The following is a 23,466-nucleotide window of genomic DNA, read 5'->3' on the forward strand; positions in this document are numbered from 1 at the left end:
TGTCAAACGACGCAGGATCATTTGCTCACCTTTGCTCAGGCCTTAGTTTTCGTTCCTGACCTTCCCCTTCCCCCTCAAAATGAAAGGCGGCATTTTGGGGGACATCAAAGGCAGCACCCCCACTTTGTCCGATTGAGCTGAAAATGGTGTCAAACGACGCAGGATCATTTGCTCATCTTTGCTCAGGCCTTAGTTTTCGTTCCTGACCTCCCCCTTCCCCCTCAAAATGAAAGGCGGCATTTTGGCGCACATCAAAGGCAGCGCCCCGACTATGTTCAACCGCCATTCGTTTTCGGGAGGAGGTAGGATTCGGGCAACGGAAACGAAGGCCTGAGCAAAGGTGAGCAAATGATCCTGCGTCGTTTGACACCAATTTCAGCTCAATCGGACAAAGTGGGGGTGCTGCCTTTGATGTTCCCCAAAATGCCGCCTTTCATTTTGGGGGGGGGGGGACGGAGGGGTGAGCAACGAAAACTAAGGACTGAGCAAAGGTGAGCAAATGATTCTGCGTCGTTTGAGACCATTTTCAGGTCAATCGGACAAAGTGGGGGTGCTAGGGTCAATGACCTCTCTGAAAGTTCAAGTTCGATTTTTGGGGGGTACATGCCTGAGCAAAAAAAATGAAAGCGATTTTCGAGGTGAGCAAATGATGAGCAATGATGAGCAAAAGAGAAAATTTTAAATTTTAAAAAAGGGGGTGCTAACTTCACGGACATCGACCGCCGCGCCGAGGGTTTCTCCTTTTCATCTCAAGTTCTCGTCATCATTGCTCTCTGATGCGCCGCGCCGTTCCAGGCCAAATTCCGTGTTCGGTTTCTCTCTCAGTCTTAACTCGACTAATTAAAGATGCTGTCTATTGTATCACAGAAAGACGACAAAATTAGAGATATACTCTCAGGAAATGAGAGATTTGTTCACTTTCTCTCGTTTGTAATTTTTTTTCTGAATCCGATTCTTCTTTATGGCTACATTTAAAAAAATTGCAAAATTTGCCGCCATGGGCCGCGGCCCATGTGGCCACCTCCTACATCCGGCCCTGCTGTCAATTTGTAATTTGAATTTTTGAACCATTTTTATAAAATTCCTAAGCTCAGCAAATATAGTCTTAAGTTCATTGTCATTTTCATTTCATATTAACATTCATTCCGTAAAAAAGAATCTATTTTTTCTTTTTCTCTTTCTTTTATGTTGGTATGTTATTTTTTTAAACATAATATTATAATAATTATTGTCTAAAAGAATTCTGAGAGCTTTATTGTTTTAATTAAGTTTGTAGTTCCTAGTTAGGAGTCAGATTTTGCTGATGTACTCATCGTTATATTAGAGTCATTTTCTAGAAGAAGCAGTTCTTGTTTGTCCACCAAAAGTTCGCGACAAACCCGTCGCGCCGAGAAATTCACTCCTCCCGCCACTACTAAATACTCTGAAATTTCTAATACTTCCATGCTTGTTGAAAAGCCGTAATTTTCGGGAAAGGTATTACTATTGCTTGTAGGAGAAACGGACCCATTTTAATAGAAACATATCAGGTCACATGAAGTTGAAACTAAAAAAAGGAGGTTTGAAATGTCTTTTTTCCAGAAGACTTTGGTGCTGCGAGGACAAAGTTTAACGACTATTTTCATATTCAAAATATTTTCTCTCGACTTTGAGTATTTAACAGATGAAAATTTACAATTTTTCCAACTCAATTTTTCCCAAATACGGCCTGGTACGTCTCTGTCAAAGTTGGTCCACATATGGCAGGTTCAGTGCAATACAGGGGAGGACTAGACCGAGAGGACAAGGGATAGGGACATCTAAAGGGTTTCATTTGGGTGTGGGAGGAAGGTTGAGAGTAAGGCGGGTTTTAAAATCAGCCTTAATAGACCACAGCTTAAGGGCGTAACATTCTGAGGGGCGTAACATTCTGAGGGGCGCAACATTTTTGAGACTTCATTCCGAAGCGTCAGTCCTTGAGTATTCAAAATGTATTCTTTGTCTTTTTTGTCAATTTTCTTTTTCTAGCTCCAGGTTTTTTCCGACGTCAATCCTTTCTTAATTGGTATCTCAAAAATGTTTAAAATCATGATATTTTGAAGGTAAATCTAAAAAAATTTCTCTGGCATCCGACCCATTCCTTCTTTCCTCTGGGAGGGCGGAGGAGGAGGTCTGGGACGCACCTCCCCCCTCCGAGAGCGCCTAATTTTAGGGCACCAACTTAAGTTCAACCTTGGGCCCTTAAAATGTAAAACCGGCCATGAAAGCACTTTGAGTAAAGTAGAGTCCACGGCAAATAAGTTTACACACTCTTAGACTGCGACGGAAGATCGTCTGACGTCATTTTAATTGTAAAGTAAATGGAAGCATCAATATGGCGGATTTTCTACCGCTGTCTAAAAGTGCGTAAACTTATTTGGCGTGGACTACTTTTTATTCACAGTGCTCATGACCTCCTCCTGCAAAAACTTTAAATGAACATACTCAAACTGGTACAAGCAACTATTACTGTTCCTAAGACGCTCATATTGCTTGTCATATTTGGAAAGCAAATTGGTCAGAGTAAATTTAAAGTACAATAAATATAGTAACTTTATTTCCTCTACCCGCTAGAGTCAAATGAGCATACTCAAATCGGTACAAGCAACTATTACTGCACCGAAGACGCTGAAATCGCCTGTCAAATTTTTGAAGGCGAACTGATCAGATGAGCTTACAGAATTCAGGGCCACATTTGCAATTAGGCTACTTGAGCTATAGCCTAGCTGAGGACGCAACATTCTGAGGGGCGCACAATTTTTAGACGTCATTCGAAAACGTCAGTACCTGCGTGCATTAAAAATTACACCTTGTGTCTTTTGTAACTTTTTATTTTCCAAATCCGGGTTCATCCAGCGTCAATATTTTTGCAATTGGTAGCTCAAAAATATCAAAAATCTTGTTTATTTAAGGTGGGTTCGACTCATTCTTTCAGATATCTTATTCGCCTACCATCCTTCTTTTTTTAAGGGAGGGGGAGGTCTAGGACTCCCCACTCCCACCTGAGATTACTTACTTTTAGGGCCCTAACCTTAGTTCAACCTAAGGCACTAAAAATGTAATTCTAGTCCTGGTTGAGAGGTCAGCCAGGAGTCTTTCCCTGGTAGTCTCGGATGAAACAAAATTGCAAATTTCAATCACTTTCAACGCAATTTCAGCCTGTTTTAAGTTGTTTTAGGCCTGTTTTAGTTCGGTAGAAAATTATTTTGAGACATGATCAGAGAAAAATATATAAAATGTTGTTATTCATGCACGTAAATTTCCATGAACTATATGACCGTTAATTTTGCACAAGAGCTCACATCCGGTGTCCTTCCCGATATTTGAACAGGCCACAAGATTTAAAATGCTTCAGCTCTAATTTAAATAATTATTTCAATTTGCAAAGATAGGATAAAGAGAAAGGGGGGCAGAAAAAAATGTATGATTAGAACACAGCGGTACGCATGAAAGAGCCATTCGAGAGGAACTTTAGTAGGGCATTGCCCTATTCACCTGCATGGCATCGAACATCTCTGCATTTAAGCTCTGCAAGTTTATATGAAAGTTCATTGCCCTGAGTGCAAAGTTCGAGGCATTTTTGTCGTTCACTCACTGGAGGCAAGAGCAAACAAGAGTATCGGTGCACTGCTGATTAAATTTGCCGAGTTATGACTTTCTGAGTGGCACCTCATGGCAGAAGCTCCGAGCTCCGTTGCACGGAAGAAGCCTTGCGCCAAAGCTCGGTCAAAGTTCATTGCAGTTCGTTCGGGACAACTACCCTGAAAGCTCAATTCGTGAAAGTCTAGCCGAGCTGCTTTGTGCCTCGGATTTCTTCTCGCCCTTCATTTTCATCTAATTTCTTTATTCCCAAGTTCTTGCTTATTCCATTCCGTGAATTTTTAGCAAAAGCGGCAGATTTTGAGATGAAAAGAGTGATAGTGTGATTGAATATAATTTCCATATCTAAAAAGTGGTGCATTTTTACAGTTTGGAGCAATAACTCTTAAAAAGTTTTTCGCTAAAAGGTGATAGTGATCTGTGAAAAGTCAAAAGACGCTTCTTAACTCAGCACATGAGACTATGTTCGATAAGAGCAAAAATGTAAGCTTCAAAATATAAAAAATATCACTCTCTCATCAATAACTGTATTTCGGCAAGTGAACTAATTGTTTCATCAAAGTGGAGTTATTTTAAAATCTGTATGATTAGAAATCCTCGGGTAAAGAAAAACTTTTTGGTGGTGCTAAAATACGTAGAAATTTACAATCGTGCCTAATTTATTTATTACCAAGCACACGTGATTAACATAAATAACATGAATTTTGATCGCAGAAAACATTATAGTACAAGATCCGTATTTTAAAAAAAATCTGATACGTAAGAACGGTTGAAGCAAGAGTCGCCTTTTATCTGGACTGGTAACCAACAAATATTGATTTTCTTTGATCGCCCTCTTCAGAATTACACGAGTAGGTAAATAAAATCGCTAGAAATCTCATTTTAACTAAAAGTAAATCTTGCCTTAAAACGAAACTCAGGAATATTTTTAATCGCAAATCTATTTTAAATAATCGATTTACGATTTGTGCGATGTATTTAGAGAGTGACAAACCTGTCAGTTAAAATCAGGTAAAAGATTTTCACTTTACCTTTATCACATACCACCATAATTTTTCTTTGGCATAATGTTCATACCGGCTGTATGATAGTGGTGTGATCTCGATAAGAAAGAAATTAGGCGAACCTCTGCTCAGGATTCTTTCCTTACTAATACAATCCAAATTCTCCTCGCTAAAATTACCTAGCTCAATAGATTCGAATATCATGACTGTAGTATGAATGGAGCGAAAGGAGATTTCATCACTGTATAGACAACCCGAAGTCTCACCTCTCTACCCAGTTGAGACATCCACAAACAGTCCTCCCACAACTTATCCGTCTTCAAGTACCAAGGTCGTGCGGTCTTTTCGCACATCCGTCAGTCAAAAGCTCACACATCTTAGCTCGAATGGCGTCAACAAGAACAAGAGTAGTTCCAAACGACCACCCAATACCAAGTGTCCTTTGCAAAGGCTCCACCGAATCACGAGTGTTTCGATAAACCTTAAAAAACCATGGCGGAAAAACTTCAAGAGCAAAGAAAGGATGACTGACGAAATTATTGAATACATGGTGAGTTTCTATGTTGATTATTAAAATTAATTCTTATAGACTGAAAAAACAAATTTAAGGAGTAGAAAACTATGGCCTTTCCCAGACGAAAGACCGTCACTATACTTCAACGTTAATTTCTATCCCCTTTTCCTTGGCCGGATTTAAGAGGCCACTTTCAGTGGAGATCTTGGACAAACCGAAGTTATCGGTCTAAATATATGGTGTTTTTTACCCTTTCTTCCTACCGACCACGTCTCCACCATCTGAGCTTGGCTAATTAGAGGGGCGTTTGAATCCGCTAGTGACCTATCTGCCGATTCAGCGTACTTTGAAGAGGGTTGCCATTGATAATGCAAGTTATGCTAACAATAAGTTAACATACCATTTACTGGATACATACGCAGACAACGTTTTGTGTTTGTACTTTGGCCTAGCCTCCAATTTGGAGGCGCTAATAGCGATGATTTGCTTTTTACAAATGAAGTCATTGTTTTCAACCTCTGTGTTCTACCTGCAACAAATAAAAGTAAATTCCATGAAATTTCGTTTCTTTCCTTCGTCATTATTGAATGCATTTTTAAAGCTAATGATACTCATCATAATGTTCATAATTTATCTGAAAGAAACCAATTTAAATGATATTATTAGACAATAATCAATTGAAATCTTTTTAGCACAGTACGTGCCAACTGTTTTTAACTCTTCTCATTTGCTCTAAAGTTATAATGTGCCCAGTCTAGTTACTGATATTTGTTTAAAGCTGAGAGAAATTTTTACTAAAAATGAATTTTCACATGATTAAATATTGAAACAATGTTTTTTTAGTTCTCTATAAGTTATTTTGTTGAAAACTATCCTCTCAGTATTTTTCTTTCCTCTTACTAAAGAATAAGCATCCAGAGAAAGAGTCCTTTTTGAAAAACTCAAAGAAGTCTGAAAATTACGTCCGCTTCAGCAGTGAAATACCAAACGGGCACTCTGACATCTCCTCCACCCACGTCACCCGACGAATAGATATCCATCACACGCAAGGTAATTCATGCAATTTTGTTATAATAATTCGTACTAGAGGAGATACTGAGATCATCCACCTTCCCTTGCACGATAAATTTTGCTCAAAAAATCTGAGTGTAACTCTGCGCTTAAAATTATAAGTACACGCAAAATAATAACGGAGGAAAAAATAACAATTAGTGACATAATTTTGCTCAATTGATTATGTGGTTGATGTTGGAGAAAAGCCTTTTCGTTCATTGACTACAGAATCTTTGAACGGACTTTTGAAACTTCAGTCCATCATCGGGCGGTGCTTAATTGTATCAAAAGAAACACTAAACTTTCCCTCCAGCGGAACTCGAAAAATGAAATCTGTGCAATTTTCTGAGTTACAGTTTGCCGTTGAAGGCAGACTTATTAGTGACCCTTATTTCGAATTCAATCCACGAGAAGGATCAAGCGTTTCTATAGTTAAAATTCTCTTTAAAAAGAAAATAAAACAAAGTGTGTATTGCTACTTTGTACTCAATGTCATTCTCAACCATTCAATCAGTGAACAATATTGAATGGCCGACCATACCTTTTTACAACATTTTTTTTTTTTTTTTTGGCTTTCTTAAACTTTCTTGGTTGGTCAATTGCTCGCTACAGGTAAGTCAAAAAGGGTTAAAAAATTCTGTGAAACATTTTGGACTGTCTATATATTTAGCTAAAATTTCCTTGAAATGCAATGAACGCTCCTCAAAAAATACCGTTATACCCAATTATTAAAATTTACTGCTGGCGCTTTTAAAATGAGATTTGTGAGAATGAGTTATTTTAAACGAGTGCCTAAGAATAATATTTTAGGTCCTATTACAAATATCGAACCCGACTGATCGCTTCAAATCTGGATTTACTATGATCAGGAGCGAAACTATGCCAAACAGTTCAAAGTCAAACTCATCCGTCTATCACACGGCACTTGCGGTGCTTTCCAAAAATTTTGACGTCACCAGAAAGCTGCACAAATTTGCTCACAAGATGGACTATATCTCTTTGCGGACTCACCATTATCCTCTGTTTGTGGACTTTCTTGAACGCACTCGTACTGAATGTGGCGGAAGAACCTCAAGGAAAATGTCAGGTTAGTTTTTTCTCTCATTTTTTCAATATATTGCTCTGCTCATCGCGGCATTACTGGATAAATGGAAATTTGAGTGGTGACTATACAAAAGCAGTGAACTACATTTTGAACAATAGAAGGGAGGGAATTTCGACAAATATTATTGCTGACACTGCGGGTTGATTAGTGAAATTCATAGACAAAGCTATAGACAAAGAAGACAAATGGGAAATAAAGCGAGTATATACTGGTGGAAACGGGTGGTTGCAGTGGGCAATGGAGGTAGGTAATAGACTAACTATCAGCAACCCACGGGAGACCCTATAGTTAGTCTATAATTTCCCCCTTAGCCCATGACAATCACTCGTTTCAACCATTAGGATCGCTCCATGGTCCCTGTGTTTTCTTTGACTATCGCTTTGTCCATCAATTTCAATAATTAGCCCGCCGTGGAACTTATTATTCCATGATGAAATATAATAGATACCACCCTACTGAAAATGAAAGGTAAGGAATATGTACCTAAAAAGTCTGCTGATATCAGATGGGTCACCGCTTATATCAGTGAAATCTCCATAATACAAGAGAATAAAGTTGAATAATATTAGTACAATCTCTCTACTCGTTTTTTGACAAATTAATATGAGTAGAGATCCAATTGGTGTGAGGAGAAGTCCAGCTGATATAAGACACACGTTGAATCTACTATGTGATGGATTCCTAAAAAAAGGAAAATATGAACGAAATCATTATTTTCAGAAGTAGTAGAGGAGCTCCAATACCTTTAAAGTGTTCAATTGAACCATAGGCGAGGGTAAAAAACCGGAATTTAAAAATGTTACTATCAACATTTTTAGGTCCCTGTACTGTATCCTCTCCTCATTATGATTTTCTATTTTATCAGAGAGATAACTTCAAAAGGCGGGAGAATGATTTGATGGTTGAACTTGCTACTGATCTAAGAAAAGTAATCCCTCAGGAATCTGTTTGGCTTCAGACGATCAAAAAGTATGTAAACAAACATCAAGAAATTCTGGTTCAATTTAACATGAGCACTGGATCACAGACTACTTGGAGTCTAAGCGATTGCCTCCTGTTCTTTTACACATTTTTGACGACGTTTGGTGAGTAGCCTTCAAAGTGAAATTAGAAGGAGCATAGGCCGATCCAAGAGGGGGGGCGTAAGGGGCGCACGCCCCCCTGTTCACCCGAAAAATGGAGGGAGAAAAAGGAAGGAAAAAAAGAGGGAAGAAACGGAGGAAAGAAAAACTGAAAGAAGGAAGGGCGTGCTCAGATGTGGTAATTATTCATGATGAATTGGACTCAAGCTGCATATTAGATGCTTTAAACTTTCGAAAATTTTCTGGGGAAAGCCACCTGTACACCCTCCCCCCTCCTCTCCTCCTGTTCGAAGTGCCTGGATCCGCCCATAGGAAGGATTTTACAGGAATCTGTTTCTACATCAAAGTCCCGTGCCGGAATCGTTTATTAATTACGTCAAACAATGAGAGGAGGCAGGAAATCTAGTTCAGCGCGTGACGGGTACGTAACAAGCGAGGAGGGGACAAAGTCGATATGATCAAATATTGCCGCGAGACGTAGAGAGTTCAATTATCACAACAAATCCATGACGGCAAAAAATGTTGAGAATGAAAATGTCTTATACACAATTTTTTGAAGTATATGGTGGGGTGATAACACTTACGGGTCAAATGGGAATGAAATACGCAGGAAATTTTTAGTGTGTTCCTAGCCGAACCGAGGGAAAATGATAAATCTACAACGCGCAACTATTCGCACTCCCAAGCCAGATATATTGCTGTCACGGTTATTGAAGGCGAACTTGACTGATTGAGAGATCCTTAGTAAAGAGAGTACCTACATCAGAGTAGTAAGAGAGTAATTTACGTGTGTTCCTTGCCGGGACTAAGCGAAAGTGAAAAAACTACTAAGCGTAACTATTCATGCTCCCAAAGTGCTCGTACTGCCAACACAATTATTGAAATTGAACTTGATAGAATCAGAGACATCCGAGAGAGAAGGTCTAAACTTCCGAATAATAGGGCGTCGTAGTTTATGAACGGCCGCCTGAGAAATTCTCATCAAATAGCAAATTACAAAAGTATCTAAAGAAAATATATAGGAAATACACATGAGTAGTAGTATCGTAGGCATGACAGTTTCATTTTTCTTTTATTTCCAAATATATGGTTCACGAAAATGTTTAACTTTTGTTAAGCAGTCAGTACTTTTTCTTTTTTCTCCTTTTTTTGTGATGGTGATGATTATGATCCAATGGAACCTTTTAGAATATTTAGGCACTGCCGATGTGGACAGAGAACTGATAATTTTTATGGCTCAGATTAGTACTTTATTATGACCAATATTTTTAAGCAAGGATTTTTGTGTTGCCTGATTTACAGGGCTGAGGCAACTGCCAATTCCGACCACAACTCCAGGTAAACTTTGCGTGGCCATTTTCACGGTCGTCGCTTTCCCTTTACATATCGTTATCATCATGAACACCGGCAGTATTATCGCCTCAAAAATAACTCGAAATATCTCGTCATCTTCAGGTAAGGCGAATTGTCGATTAACAAATTGTTGTTTTGTTTTATTCAGTTTAACACAGTTGAACGGAAATAAGTAACATTTTAGAAAGAAAAAAATTGTTGGGAGTAGTTTAGAGATCAGCTAGTCCGCATCCCTTATAACATCGAGTCCTGCAGATGTATGAACCTCAAATTCCTCTAGGTTAAAATTTGATATAACTTGGTATGTTTCTTTGAAACTCGGTCCAACAAATCCTGTCTGTGATTATTCCGTCCTTTAGTCAGCTGTTATTTCAAGTATACACATGAAAGGCCCATAGAAGCACAATTTTTTGCGGTGTATAAAATCTGTAACGATCTCTGGGAAGTATATTACAAACCCACTTACATGCGATGAACCCAATGTTACTACCAAAATTCTGAAACTCTTCACCTATCTTAATTTAAAAATCTAAATTTTCGTGTATACTCCCATTTTCAAAATTCTCTGTAAAGACGTTAATAGCATGTGACGCTGAATGTCTAAAAATATATTAACTAACTAACTAACTATATATAAGCGATTCGAATGGGCGCGAGATTATGGTTGGCTCAAAAGCAGTCGACGCGCAGCGTCCCGCGTCCGTCGCGTCGCGTCGCTTCGTTCCTGTGGAACAGGACTCGCATCTGACCGACAAAACCCCTTCAATACTGAGTCTAGGCAAAAGTGTATGCGCTTGAATATGTACACCGGTAAACCAAACCATCGAACACACTTAATTAATGGTAAAAATTTAGTATTTTCATTTCTTATTAAATGTATTCATTTTTCATAAGTTTAACTCTTTCGACATAATTAAATCATTTTAACACCTTATGTGGAGGAGACAAGAAACGCCAACGTATCGAAAAAAGTCGACGTTTTTAGGGATAGGCTGTAACTGTTGTAGAGAGAAACCTGATTAGGTCTTCTTTGTATCCACAAACCTTGTTGAATTTCGTAACTCGATGGCCACATGATCAATAAATGTATTTTGACAGAAGTGAAATTGGATAAAACCTTTCCCAAATGAATGAGCCCCTTAAAAATTGTGGTCATTTCTCGATCCCTGAGTAAAAATTATGAGAGTACCGTATATCATCAGCAGTGCCGATTCTTGAAAGTTGGCGTCACTATCAGTGGCGTTGCGTGAATTGCGATATATCGATTTTTATGACATTTAAACCTATGGTAAAGAATCGATTATTAAGGTGTTCGCTGCGAACAGCCTGTATATCGATACTTTTCCATAGGTTTAAATGTCATAAAAATCGATATATCGCAATTCACGCCACGCCACTGGTCACTATTATTCCTGCATTTAAATCCATTAAAAATATTGATTTTTGGTGAGGTAAGCTGCTATATCAGGGATCGATTGTTTAACATACATTTAAGCGGAAGAGAACAGTGTTGCCAACTTTCAAGAATTACAGGTTGCAATAATAGTGTGTTTATTTATTTCCAGAGGTTGTCTCAAACGGAAAAGGCGCACAGGCGGAATCGTACAAAATGAAGACAACGGATTTAGAAGAGCAGTTTTTGAAGGTCCTCCCTTTCGCTGCGTTCGGCATCTACTACTTGTGTGGACTTCTGACTTTGGGCGCCTCTAGATCGCTACCATTTCCAGAGATCCTCCTCTTCCCGCTCGACCTGACTCTGGGGCCTTTCTCCAAAGAGATGTTGGAAGTTCTCTTCGGAATTTATCACGAGTTGGGTTTCCTCCTCACCCTCACCATTCTAGCTCTCTTCAAAAAATTGCTCGGTGACAACGTCTGTAATCATCTGTCTAAACTTGGTGTATTTGTTTTTGAATGAAGTATGTCACTTTGAAAAAAAAAGAGGAAAAATATGAGACCTTCAAGTGTTTTTAAATATAAAAACAAGAAAACGACAAGAGGATACTTGGTCCGAACTGTATGTAACAAGGTGGTAAGATAGTGCTGGGTCCATGCTATTTTCGGGGGAAAACAGGGCTAAAAATTTCAATTGGAGACAAAATTTTTTTGGCCTTGATTTCCTCGGAAAGTAGTGTGAACCTAGCACTCTTTTACCACCTTATGCTTTAAAAAAACTGATTGTTCTCAGGCAATGTCATGCAAGCATGGTAAAATTGAGGACACCGCACCAAGAACAGCCTATAACTTGAAACCGCGTTTTGAGAAAAACGCATTTAAAGTTTTGTTTCTGATGTAAGACTGCGCAGACTTTTCTATGCAGGTACCCTGTTTTGGTGTTTTTGGGTGACCTAACCCTTCTATCGAAGGATTGCGGGTAGATTTTGCGATACATTTTGGGTTTACACTCTAATATATTTGAATTAAAAAAGCGGTTTATAGGCCATTATTACCCCCAACAATCATTTTGGTGGCAATATGAAGTATAAATCATTTTAATCAAGCATGATTAACGCAAAAGGACAGAATAGCGATAATGAGTAAAGAAAGGGGTAACTAGCGCCTTATAGGCCCGCTTATAGGTCGTTCTTGTACCCATCGATCCAGAGGCCTGACATAACTCGGAAAAAAAAGGTTTTTCGACCTCGAGCCGTTACCTATCTACATTCTATCGCTACCACAGCATAGTCCAGGGTACGCAGAATCCGAGAAGCAGATGGGCGTAATAACGACCTATACGCCTATAGGCTGTTCTTGGTGCTGTGTCCTCAATTGAATCGAGGTATGCGAAAACGTCCGATGTCCAAAAAATCAACTTTTGGTAAACCGCAAAAAACTGTGGAGGCCTTTAGAATCGGCGTTTTGAAGAAAATCAAGGCATGTGTTTCTTAGTAAAGGGTTGTAGAAAAGGCACACAACTGTGTCCCATTCCAACTCCCAATCAGTGCTGAGTAATTTTAAAAAAAGGGCTTTGGACATCGGACGTTTTCGCATACATTGCAAAAATCTGCCCAAAAACCATTATTTTTGACCTCTCCAAAAACCTTTGAACTAGAGTAAAACATAATGTCAGACCTCCAGTAACACAAAAAAAAATATTTCTCTTTTCTTCGAGGCTTCAGTGAAAGTTACGTGACGGCGGAAGAAGAAAATTAATGGACATCGGACGTTTTCGCATACTTTGAGATTGCCCCTCAAGATATGTGTTCAGGATTGCCTAGAATGCATGAAATCGATTAGAATTATATAAAGTAGGGTGAAATTATTCATCTTCAGAGGGTCCTGAACGAGAATCCAAATTTACCCCCTCGACAAATCATGGGAACCCCCCCGAAAACCCCCAACATCAAAAAAACAGTCATAAATTGGTTATTTTCTCTCGTTGTTCTGCTACTAGAGCACGTTTTGAGAGCAGAAATTTTTTTCTCATATAATTTCTCATCTATAGGGAGTTCTTAACGAGAATCCAAATTTGACCTCTCGACCAATCATGGGGATCCCCCCAAAAACCCCTCCATAATCGAAACAACTGTCAAAAATCGGTTATTTTCTCTCGTTTTTCGGCTACCATCGCATGTTTTGGGAGCAGAACTTTTTTTCTCATTTAATTTCTCATCTATAGCGGGACCTTAACGAGAATCCAAAATTGCCCCCTCGAACAATCATGGGGACCCCTCTAAGCCCCCCCCCCCCCCCCCGATAAAAAACGGTCAAAAATAGGTTATTCTCTCGTTTTACGGCTATTATCGCCAAAGCCGTTGATTTTAAGACAGAGTTTGTGGATCTCACATGAAAGCAGATAAAAATTCGGTCTTATTTAACCCGGTTTTGAAATTTTTCTGATGAAAATTGCGGTCATTACAGGGTTCTCATAGATAGCCCAAAATTTTCAAAATTTCGTTTTTTAATGGTTTTTTGCTTGTAACTGTTGTTCAGCTATTCTTTAAAGTAAGTAGATCCTTTCAAATGAAAGTAGATTCAAAATGCTACAAATTCGTGTATCAAGCTTGTCCTTAGAGCGTAACGAGACGGCACCCCAGCGTTGCAAAAGTTACCGTCTCAAAATGGATTTTCCGGGGCGGTGCAGTCCGCGCAACCACTCCACTCTTTTGCTCTACTCTAGGATTGCCTAGAATGCATAAAATCGAGTGTAATTATATATAGTAGGGTGAATCGATGTTAAACAAAATAAAGTGTGAACTTTTTAACAGGAAAACTCATGCTAAGGAGAAAGAACAAGACAAATACTGGAGTAATACATTTACCGGACGGAAACTTTAGCATTAATCATGACTTTCCATCTATAAAAAAATTACAGTCAGTAAAATGGTTTTGAAATGCGTCTTAAACAAGTTAAAAATTGAAAAAAGATTGGGAAAGTTTCGATTACTTATACAGGTTGTTAAACAAAAATCATGGGCTATCATGTACCGTTTTCGCAGAATTTAAAGGGTCATCCAATGAGGTTCCCTACCTCTTATCTTCCAAACGGAAAGAGATAAATCAAATCGGTAAAAAAGCTCTTATAAGGCATACTCTAAGCTTTAACAGAAGCTCAAGTTTTTGAAAATTGGTCGAGGGGTTCGCGAGGAAACTTAATTTTACTGCGACAACTTCCTGTCGCCGCGCGCCCACCTTCGGAGTTTGGATGCGCGGAGAGTCGATTATTTCAGACTTGGGTTTTCGCCGCTAAGCATCATATCAAAAAGAAATTTGAAGATTTTTATTAAGTAGACCTTACCTTACTTTTTGACGAAGTCCCTGCCTCTGTTTTGACATTTCTGGTATCAATATTGCAGCTTCATGATGCCCTCCGCGTAGAAGCTGGCTCTTGTCTTGGGACCGAAACCAGTCATTGACAAGCCCTCTACACTTCCGAATCAGTTGCTTTGCATAAGAAAATTTCCCTCCATCTTCCGTACTCTTACGATTCAGCCTCATGTGACTTTCGTCTGTTCACTGAGCTGAAAAACTTCCTCGAAGGAAAGCGGAATCCGAATGATTCGGAAGTACAGAGCGCTGTCAATGACGGATTCCGGTGCCAAGACAAGAGCCAGCCTCTACGCGGAAGGCATCAAGAAGCTGCAATATTGACACCAGAAATGTCAAAACAGAGGCGGAGACTACGTCAAAAAGTAAGGTAAGGTCTACTCAATAAAAACCTTCAAATTTCTTTTTGATATGATGCTCAGCGGCGAAAACCCAAGTCTGAAATAATCAACTCTCCGCGCATCCAGACTCCGAAGGTGGGCGCGCGGCGACAGGAAGTTGTCGCAGTAAAATTAAGTTTCCTCGCGAACCCCTCGACCAATTTTCAAAAACTTGAGCTTCTTTTAAAGCTTAGAGTATGCTTTATAAGAGCTTTTTTACCGATTTGATTTATCTCTTTCCGTTTGGAAGATAAGAGGTAGGGAACCACATTGGATGACCCTCGTAAATGGACATCGGACGTTTTCGCATACTTTTGAGGTTCAACCCCCTAAATGGGGGCGAAAAAACAAAAAACAGGTCAAATCCGTCTACACATAGATGCGCCTACCCTCGAAGATGACGTTAAGCCAAAAAACTCAAAATCCAAAAAAATGGACATCGGACGTTTTCGCATACCTCGATTCAATTGTAATCTTCCGTCGCATTCCTAAGGCGCAATGATACAACTATTTGAACTCTCCGGAATGCGTAAGGTATCACGCCGCATTTGAAGGCGTTTTCAAAACAGCCAAGTTCCGATATCCGGATTATCGTTTTGCATAGTTCATATTCTTTTGTTTTCATTTCTAACCACTTGTTTATTTTGAATCCTCGTATAAAAACCACCCATTTGCTGAATACAATTTCTAGCTGGAGCGCACTTCAGCTATGCATTCACCACTGCAAAACTGTAAAAGGAAATCGACAAAGCCAACGTGTATAAGGCTATTTCCATTGTAATCTTCCGTCGCATTTCTAAGGCGCAATGATACAACTATTTGAACTCTCCGGAATGCGTAAGGTATCACGCCGCATTTGAAGGCGTTTTCAAAACGGCCAAGTTCCGATATCCGGATTATCGTTTTGCATAGTTCATGTTCTTTTGTTTTCATTTCTAACCACTTGTTTATTTTGAATCCTCGTATAAAAACCACCCATTTGCTGAATACACTTCTAGGTGGAGCGCACTTCATCTATGCATTCACCACTGCAAAAATGTAAAAAGAAATCGAAAAAGCCAGCTTGTATAAGGCTATTTCAATTATTACTGTAGTTATAAACAAATAACGTGCTATTCGTGTCGAGTTTAACCGTTTGTACAGCGCAGTTTATTTCTTATTTATTTTCCGTTTATTTTTCTTCCGAACGAGAGAGAAGATGTCAAAACCTATGCACATAGTTCCTTTTAGAATAAATACATCCAAATGTATCACCTCATTAATGTAGGCGATTACTTAGGTAACGGACTTGCCACAATAGCGGCGGTGATGATGAGAATATTCTTTGGAAATCCCTAGCCGATTCCAGTATCGCCAACCGCCGAAGAGATGCTCACAGTCATATCGTTTTACGCAAAGGCGATTTAGTACAGCACCTCACAGTGAGCTGTTTTACCAAGTCGGAGGAAATTATAATATAACATGCAGTTTTTCACATGTGCTCTTTGTAATAATTTGTAAACAAATGATGAGCGAAATAAATATATCCATGAAAGTGCGGAACCACATATCTCCTTATCCGACGTTGCGACTCCCTATCATACCTTATTATTTCTTTGTTGTTTCTTCTTTTTCGGACATTCGCTGGCTCATCAAACTCTTCAAATTGCCGGTCATCGCTGAGGAAAGGAAGCACGGTGCTGACTGCCATAAAACTTAAATCATTCCTTTGAAAAGTTTTTTAAAAGCATTTCGGCTAAAAAAATGTCGAAGCTAATCGTAGTGTTTATAGTTTGAAATTTGCAGCTCAAAGATGGTCGTTTTGGGGAAAAGCTCGTTTAAAGTTTTGACCTTATTTGTCAAGTTCGGGTTTCATGCACAAGGCAGTTTTATATCCTTTATTAGCATTAAAATGGACTTTTTGATAAGAATCGTTTTGAGTGGGAAATTTAAGTAAAGATTTTGATTTTGCATCTGAACTTGACAAAAATCGCTCTCCTGAGTAATTCATTTCCAGGTCATTGACAAAAGCATAAACAAATTGACTTGAATGAAACAGTAAAAAAATATGTTTCATCAAATCTCGGAATAATCACGGCAGATTTTTTTAGTTTTTATATTGCTTTGTCCTCAAAAAATAGGCAAATTCTTGCAACGTCGCAAGTTAAGATTAGGAGGTTTTTAAACTCACCTTCGGTGATGAAAAAATGTCTAACTGCTCGGCGGCAATCGTGATCTTCTGCCGTCATGCCGAAGCGGTACTCTTGAAGGCGCTCTGAGCAACTATTCCGCCACAGGAGTATTGCACAGTATCAAACGAAAATGTAGGCGCATTAACGTCTGCAAACTGACTGGTATCGTTCACCACTGAATGGGGTCCTACAAATCGTACAATATGCGGCTGCTTTTCTATCAATTTTTCTGAAACTTAGTGCCAACGTGCATTTTTTGACGGGGATCTTGAACGTCAACTTAAATTTTCAAAATGCCAAAATGCAAGATGGCAGTCGTGGTCTAAAATGCCATATCGGCTCTTGTTCGGTTGATTTTTGTGAAACTCGGTATCAGGAAGTATTTCTGACGAGGAATTCGAATTGTCAGTCACATTTTCAAAATTTTAAAATCCAATATGGCGGAAGTTGCCTAAAATGCTATCTTGGCGCCTAAGAAATCATCCAAACTTTGCTATCGAATTATCAATTATTATTCTGTTCGGTTTTAGAATCAAGGTACTCTCAGCAAATTTACTCTTCGATTTGGGCGCGCTATTCTATGTCTTTGTGTTAAAACTGCTTGTTTATTTTTTATTTTCTCATTTCATAATCCGGGGGATATTATCAAAGTTCATAATCTTTACATCATAGACGCGAAAGCGGGAAATCGAGGTGATAATAACTCTGATTGTTAGTCCGTTTGCATTGGCGCTTTTTCAAGTTTCTGGGCCCATTTACTTCGAGGGCACTTTCGGATTCGCCTTTGTTCGTTTGGATGTGCCCACTCGTACTTCTTTATTCATTTTTAAGTCCTAGATCCCTCGGAAGGTCTCATGTGAAACCCGAGTTTGAGATCGCGTCTTCATCAAAGTACTACTAAAGTAGCACAGTGCAACAAAAATATTGAAAAAAATTGCAATTCTTGATGCGTTAAAAACTAAATTTATTTATCACGAAATCGCAATATTTTTACTTAATTTGATCATTAAATGCCAATTTTAAGGATCAATAAAATAATTTCATGTTCAATAAAATAGGGCAAATTGCTACGTAAAAAATTTCAATTTGTTTCAATTCGATCGCAATAAATTATAGTGAATATGTGTACAATTTATACAGCACTCCAATACAATACAATACAATAGAAATAATTTTACGGTGTAATTGCAGTTTATTGCAACATGTGCTACAGAAGACGAGAAATTTTCCTGTATTTTAATTTTATTTGAATTCATTTAAATTTTAGATTCCTTCTGCTTTAGAGTTCAATTATGTAAAGTAAGACAATTTTGCACTTTAGAGCTATTTGACTAAGAATTAGAGGTGAAGAGTTGAGAGAGTAATTTCTTTTGCCTCACATTGATAAACTATTGTGCCAACAATAAATACTGCATCATGATGCTGGCACACCAATTGACGAGCGAAACTCCTTCAAAATAGTCAGATACCACTTCTGCTACACATTATGATCGACTTTCGTGCGAAATGAGCAATGCAGATTATTCAGATAGAATGTGTAATTCGCACTTAGGAGGAGATATGGAAATATTTTTCCTTCCTTTTTTTACCCGTTTCTGAAAAAAATTGCTCTCGGCTTTTTATAACGCCTGAAACTTTTTTACAACATTTGTCGCTCTCCTCTGCGTAAATTTTCTGGAATGTGGGTCAAATGGACCTCTCTGATTTTTCCTTGGTTTTCCGATTTATGTGAGGAGTCACTTCCTTGACTTCTGGTGAGTTAGTTAGAATTAGTTATACCTAATAAATTAAGAGGTGAGCCATCAACCGGCTCATCACCTTCACTTAGCCAAATTGTTAATAACAAAATAACATGAGAATGAGAGGAAGCTTTCTTGTATTTTTTCCCGTAACAATTTTCGTGATTATGTCACTGTATTATTATATTCTTTATTTTTTCCTTTTCTTCCTCTTTTTTTCTCTTCTGTAACTCCACCTTCTTTAAATATTTTTAAGTTCCGCACCAACCAGTATCGACCAAGAATTTTCCGATAACACAGTGGGCCGGTACGCTTGTGAATCGTCGTCGTTATCACATGTTTTTAGGCTCACTTGTTTTTTGCAATGAAGCTCTTTTTGGCATGCTCGAGGAATTTGCGATTTAAGTACCATGGCCTCAGTTAAATTTTGGAAGAAACACGATGGTGCTACTTGTTTCCTCTGAAACGAAATCCCAAGCTCAAAAATGAATAAAAAAATCTCTACCGTAATGAAGGGGATCCCTACATTATATGAGAGACAAAATCCACATCGAGTCAAACTATCCATGCACAGATAGGAGCAAATACATTAGCAAAGTTGCCAATTCGCCTCGGAGGAACAAGGCTGGAGGCACGGCAACCTATAACCCTGCTGATGTATTCGCTCCTATTCTATATGCATAAAAAGTTTGACTGGATTTAGGGATGGACTCCTCTCATGGCGCGGGCAGTCCGTTCAATTGCTATTTCAGCTTTGAAAGCTTTTTCTGAGCTTAAGGGCTTTTTCCAGAAATACAAGGTACAATTGCAAGATTTTACGTAAGTAAACGTATTTAAATCGCAAAGACACGTGATACGAAAGTGCTCCATTGTAAGGTTCAGTGCATGAAGGATATAAGAGACATTTTTGCGGTTTTTCAAAGAAGAGATTGAACTGATCAAAAAACCATGGGGAACCTCGAAAGAAACAGAATTATCAAAACAGTAAATGGTAAGTGATGTTTTTTTGTTTAAATTGAGTTTTACAGCTGTCACGAGAACACTAAAGAATCAAGATCGGTTGGATACATCCCGCAACAGAATTGGACGAAGAGATTAGCTTCAAAAAAGAGCACTTTAACCAGTCAATGTAAGACGACGGTAAATCTTCCAAACTACGTACCTCGTTTGCGATGTTTTAAAATCTCCGCTTCTATTTTATTTTTTTGAAGGAGAGCAAATTGACGTATTTCTGCCAAACGGAACTATGTGCATTATGACGTGAGCCTTTGTTATGCATATATCCTTATGGGTCTCAGGGCTCATGTCTTAATGCACATAATTCCGTTTGGTAGAAATACGTCCAAATCAACATCATTCCTTGAAGTTTCCACACAATTTGGTTCTGTAAAAAAGAAAAATTACGGCCGTTTTTCAGAATTGCCTTTGAATGTTTTTTTTATTTAAGAAAACGAAGTATAACAGGAAGTCGTCTACAACTTTGAACCAATTTGACCTAGAGTTGTGGGCGAGGCAAGCAGGAGAGGGGGATAGCTGAGGCAGCCAGAGGAGGAATTTGATGAGAAATCAAAACTTCTCTGAATGATTGAAATCGAGCGGCGATCGTACCGTGAAATATTGCCGAGCTCCGAAAACGTATGAAGAAATAAAAACATTACCCGCGTCTTGCGCTTGGTCGAGAGGCAATTGTTTTGAAAATGTTGGCAGCGAGACTCGAAACTCTCAGCCAGCTCAGGAGGAAAACCGTCTCGTCAATCAAGTACCTTGAATGCGAGGAAGAATGGATAGACACGTTAATTATTAGTGTTGGTGGGTAAGAGGGTTGGTAGAGAGGTAGGAGGGTAGAAAGGTATGAGGGTAGGGAGGTAGGGGGGTAGGGAGGTAGGAGGGTAGGGAGGTAGGGGGGTAGGGAGGTAGGAGGGTAGGGAGTTAGGAGGGTAGGGAGGTAGGAGGGTAGGGAGGTAGGAGGATAGGGAGGTAGGAGGGTAGGAACCTAGGTTGCAGAGGCAAGAGATTCCACTTTGCTGACTCACTTAAAATCTAAAAGTTACTTTTGGTATTCAACGCTCAGATTCATCTAATGATGACTTATGACCAAAAAGTTCAGCAACTGGCTTAGAAATCCTGACCTAATTTGCAGCAATCAGCATCCTGAAGCAACTTGTAACAGAAGACATATTTTCTACAAACTTTGAGTCCTGTCGCACCAGGCTCTGAATTATTTTTTTTTACAGTTCTGACCGAACTTTTTTCTAACTCTTCAGCGAAAAAGTTACAAATATGTTGAGATGCACGATCGAATTTTTCCTGAGGTGGCTATACAACGACTTTGCCTCATTCGTCGTTCTTATAGTAGATAAGGTGAAGGCAGCGGTCCATTTCAGGACGGTTACGTTATAATATGTATACTCAAGCAATCGAAGTATTATTCAGAAAATTGGCAACTTCGCGATGACAATTGGGGATAGTTTTTGTATCAGCGTACTATGCAACGCTGAAGTTAAGTTGCATTCAACAGAATCAAGCGAAACGCCTTTAAGGAGTGTCTAATGCGACTACCGTTCATGTTATGACTCCTGGATGCAACTATTCGAACTCCATGGATGTCCGTGTTGCATACGCACGGGAGTGAAGGCGTTTTGAATGGCCGCGCGGCGCGGCGCACTGCACTCGCCACACCGCTTCACCTGCGGCGCGGCGCCAAAAGCTGGCTTAAATGCGATGATCCCAAATGGCTATGAACGCTCTCAATTCTTCGTTTAGGCTACAAAGATGTCTCCTAGGCACGAATAGTTGCACATAGGCGTAGGATGTGAGTATCTTCCGTGCTTCAGTTTTGATATCGTGATGTGCTGAACATTATTAGAATAACTGAAAGAGTGAAAGCACTCTGTCATTTTTGATCCTCGCATCAAAGCTTGTCGCACAATTAAGGGAGCCTTTCAGAGAGGTTGGACATGAAAGCTTCAATCAAAACTGCAAATTTTTAAGTTGCTTTCTTCTCAATACAAACTGTGCTTCATGAAGAAGGTTTTACGAGAAAATCAAAGAAACCACCACTAAACTTCTGAACGTTGCGTATCGACTTCGATATGAGCTTTTAGTGTCTCCTCATTTTGTAAGACTTCTATCATTGACTCGCCCTACTGCGCGCCGTTGCTGGTGAGGCGGCTAGGGTCTGAAGTTAAAACGCCTTCTCTTTCATGCATATGCAACCCGGACATCCACAGAGCCCGAATAGTTGCATCCAGCCAGGCGTTCTAATGAAATTCGTCTGGCATCGGCCGGCTGTCGCATTCGTCACCAACCAAAGCTTTGACTGTTCCTCTTACATCTTAACTTTTCCAGCGTTGCCTATCTTGCCAATAAAATGAACCATTAGTGATATTCATCGTGGCGTTTCCTTGCATGGGATGAGCTCTTTCCGCGTTCACCGGTTCGGTCAAGAGTTTCCGTTTGTTCACGCTATCCTAAGTCCACCGGTGTTTGAATCGAAGTATAGACATAGGTAAACATAAATATCCATCATCGTCTGTTCAATGATTAAAGTTCGAGCTTAAGCCTATTTCACACATTTCCTTTTGGAGTCTCATTTCTCAAAAATACACCTAGATCTTTGTCACAATTCTTGCACAAGATTTTGTGTTTACAGCAATTTGCTCTTGAGCAGCTCTGCAGACTTCAAGGTTTGATAATTTCACCAAGTTTAGAACAAAAATAATAATGAAAACAAATTGCAAATAGGTACTGCATGGATTAACTGATTTACATACGCATTAAGAGGTTACGCCCCCTGACCGCTTCGCGGTCCAATCCATCGGAGTGCTTCGTGCCTCAAGTGTTAGGCGTTAGGCGTTACTGTATTTTGGCCGATTTGCCAGTATGTCTGTCCCTTTGTCTAAGTTTACACGTCGTAATCATAATCGAATGAGGAAGGAAATGAAGGGGAAGGGGTAGAGGAGAGAGTAAACGAAAAGTGCAGCGAGAGCACGATGGGGAAAGGACATATACACTGGTTAATGAGGAAGAACAGTTACTCTGGTAACCAGGTGCCTCACAATACTGACCGCCCTCAGTATTTTTTCCTGCCCTTCTAGAGGATTTTGCATTCCCTTATTTCTATACCTATTTTTTATTTTCTTCCTCATTCACTATCGATGCTACAGTTGAAAAATGCATACCTGCCTCCTTTGCAACAAGTACGAAGTCCCGATGGTGTTAATATTTCTCTTTGAAGGGAACTAACTAAAATACTTGGTTCAAATCTGTAAATAAATGTTTTTGAATGACGTGAAGAAAATTCAAAGAAAATTTCAGTTTGCTTTTTGAAAAAAAAAAAGAAAAAGAAAAAAATCTCATCATGAGCAAAGACGTATAATGTTGTGCGCATGTGCATTTTTTAACTCTAAAGTTATTTTTGTAATTGATATTTTTGTAAATACCGCAAGGTTCGAGGTATGCATTTAAGTTCCCCTTCATTTCGATGATTATGCAATTTAAGCCATTTTAAAGTTGAAATAATTGTATCGTGCATCTCGCTGAGGCGCAAAAATTAGTTTTTACCGATCCATTCCGAAGTTAAGAAACGGCGTGACAATAAAGGTTCAATTAAACTTACAACCAGAAACTGAGCAGTTCTCGCTCGAGAAAATAATATTTTATTTAATTTTCTGTAAAAACATA

General features: G+C 39.1%; 1 protein-coding gene across 1 annotated transcript; it reads left to right on the forward strand.

The window, feature by feature from the left end:
• The first annotated feature begins 602 nt into the window (after nt 1-602).
• Nucleotides 603-12,492, forward strand: LOC109034419 (uncharacterized). The gene is made up of 6 exons (XM_019047545.2): nt 603-5,172; nt 6,042-6,186; nt 7,059-7,276; nt 8,160-8,379; nt 9,679-9,831; nt 11,295-12,492. The coding sequence occupies exons 1-6, from the start codon at nt 4,840-4,842 to the stop codon at nt 11,642-11,644; spliced, it is 1,419 nt and encodes a 472-aa protein (XP_018903090.2). The 5' UTR covers nt 603-4,839; the 3' UTR covers nt 11,645-12,492.
• Nucleotides 12,493-23,466: the final 10,974 nt, after the last annotated feature.

Source organism: Bemisia tabaci, chromosome 6 (assembly GCF_918797505.1).
Source record: "Bemisia tabaci chromosome 6, PGI_BMITA_v3".
In the NCBI taxonomy this organism is placed as follows: domain Eukaryota; kingdom Metazoa; phylum Arthropoda; class Insecta; order Hemiptera; family Aleyrodidae; genus Bemisia; species Bemisia tabaci.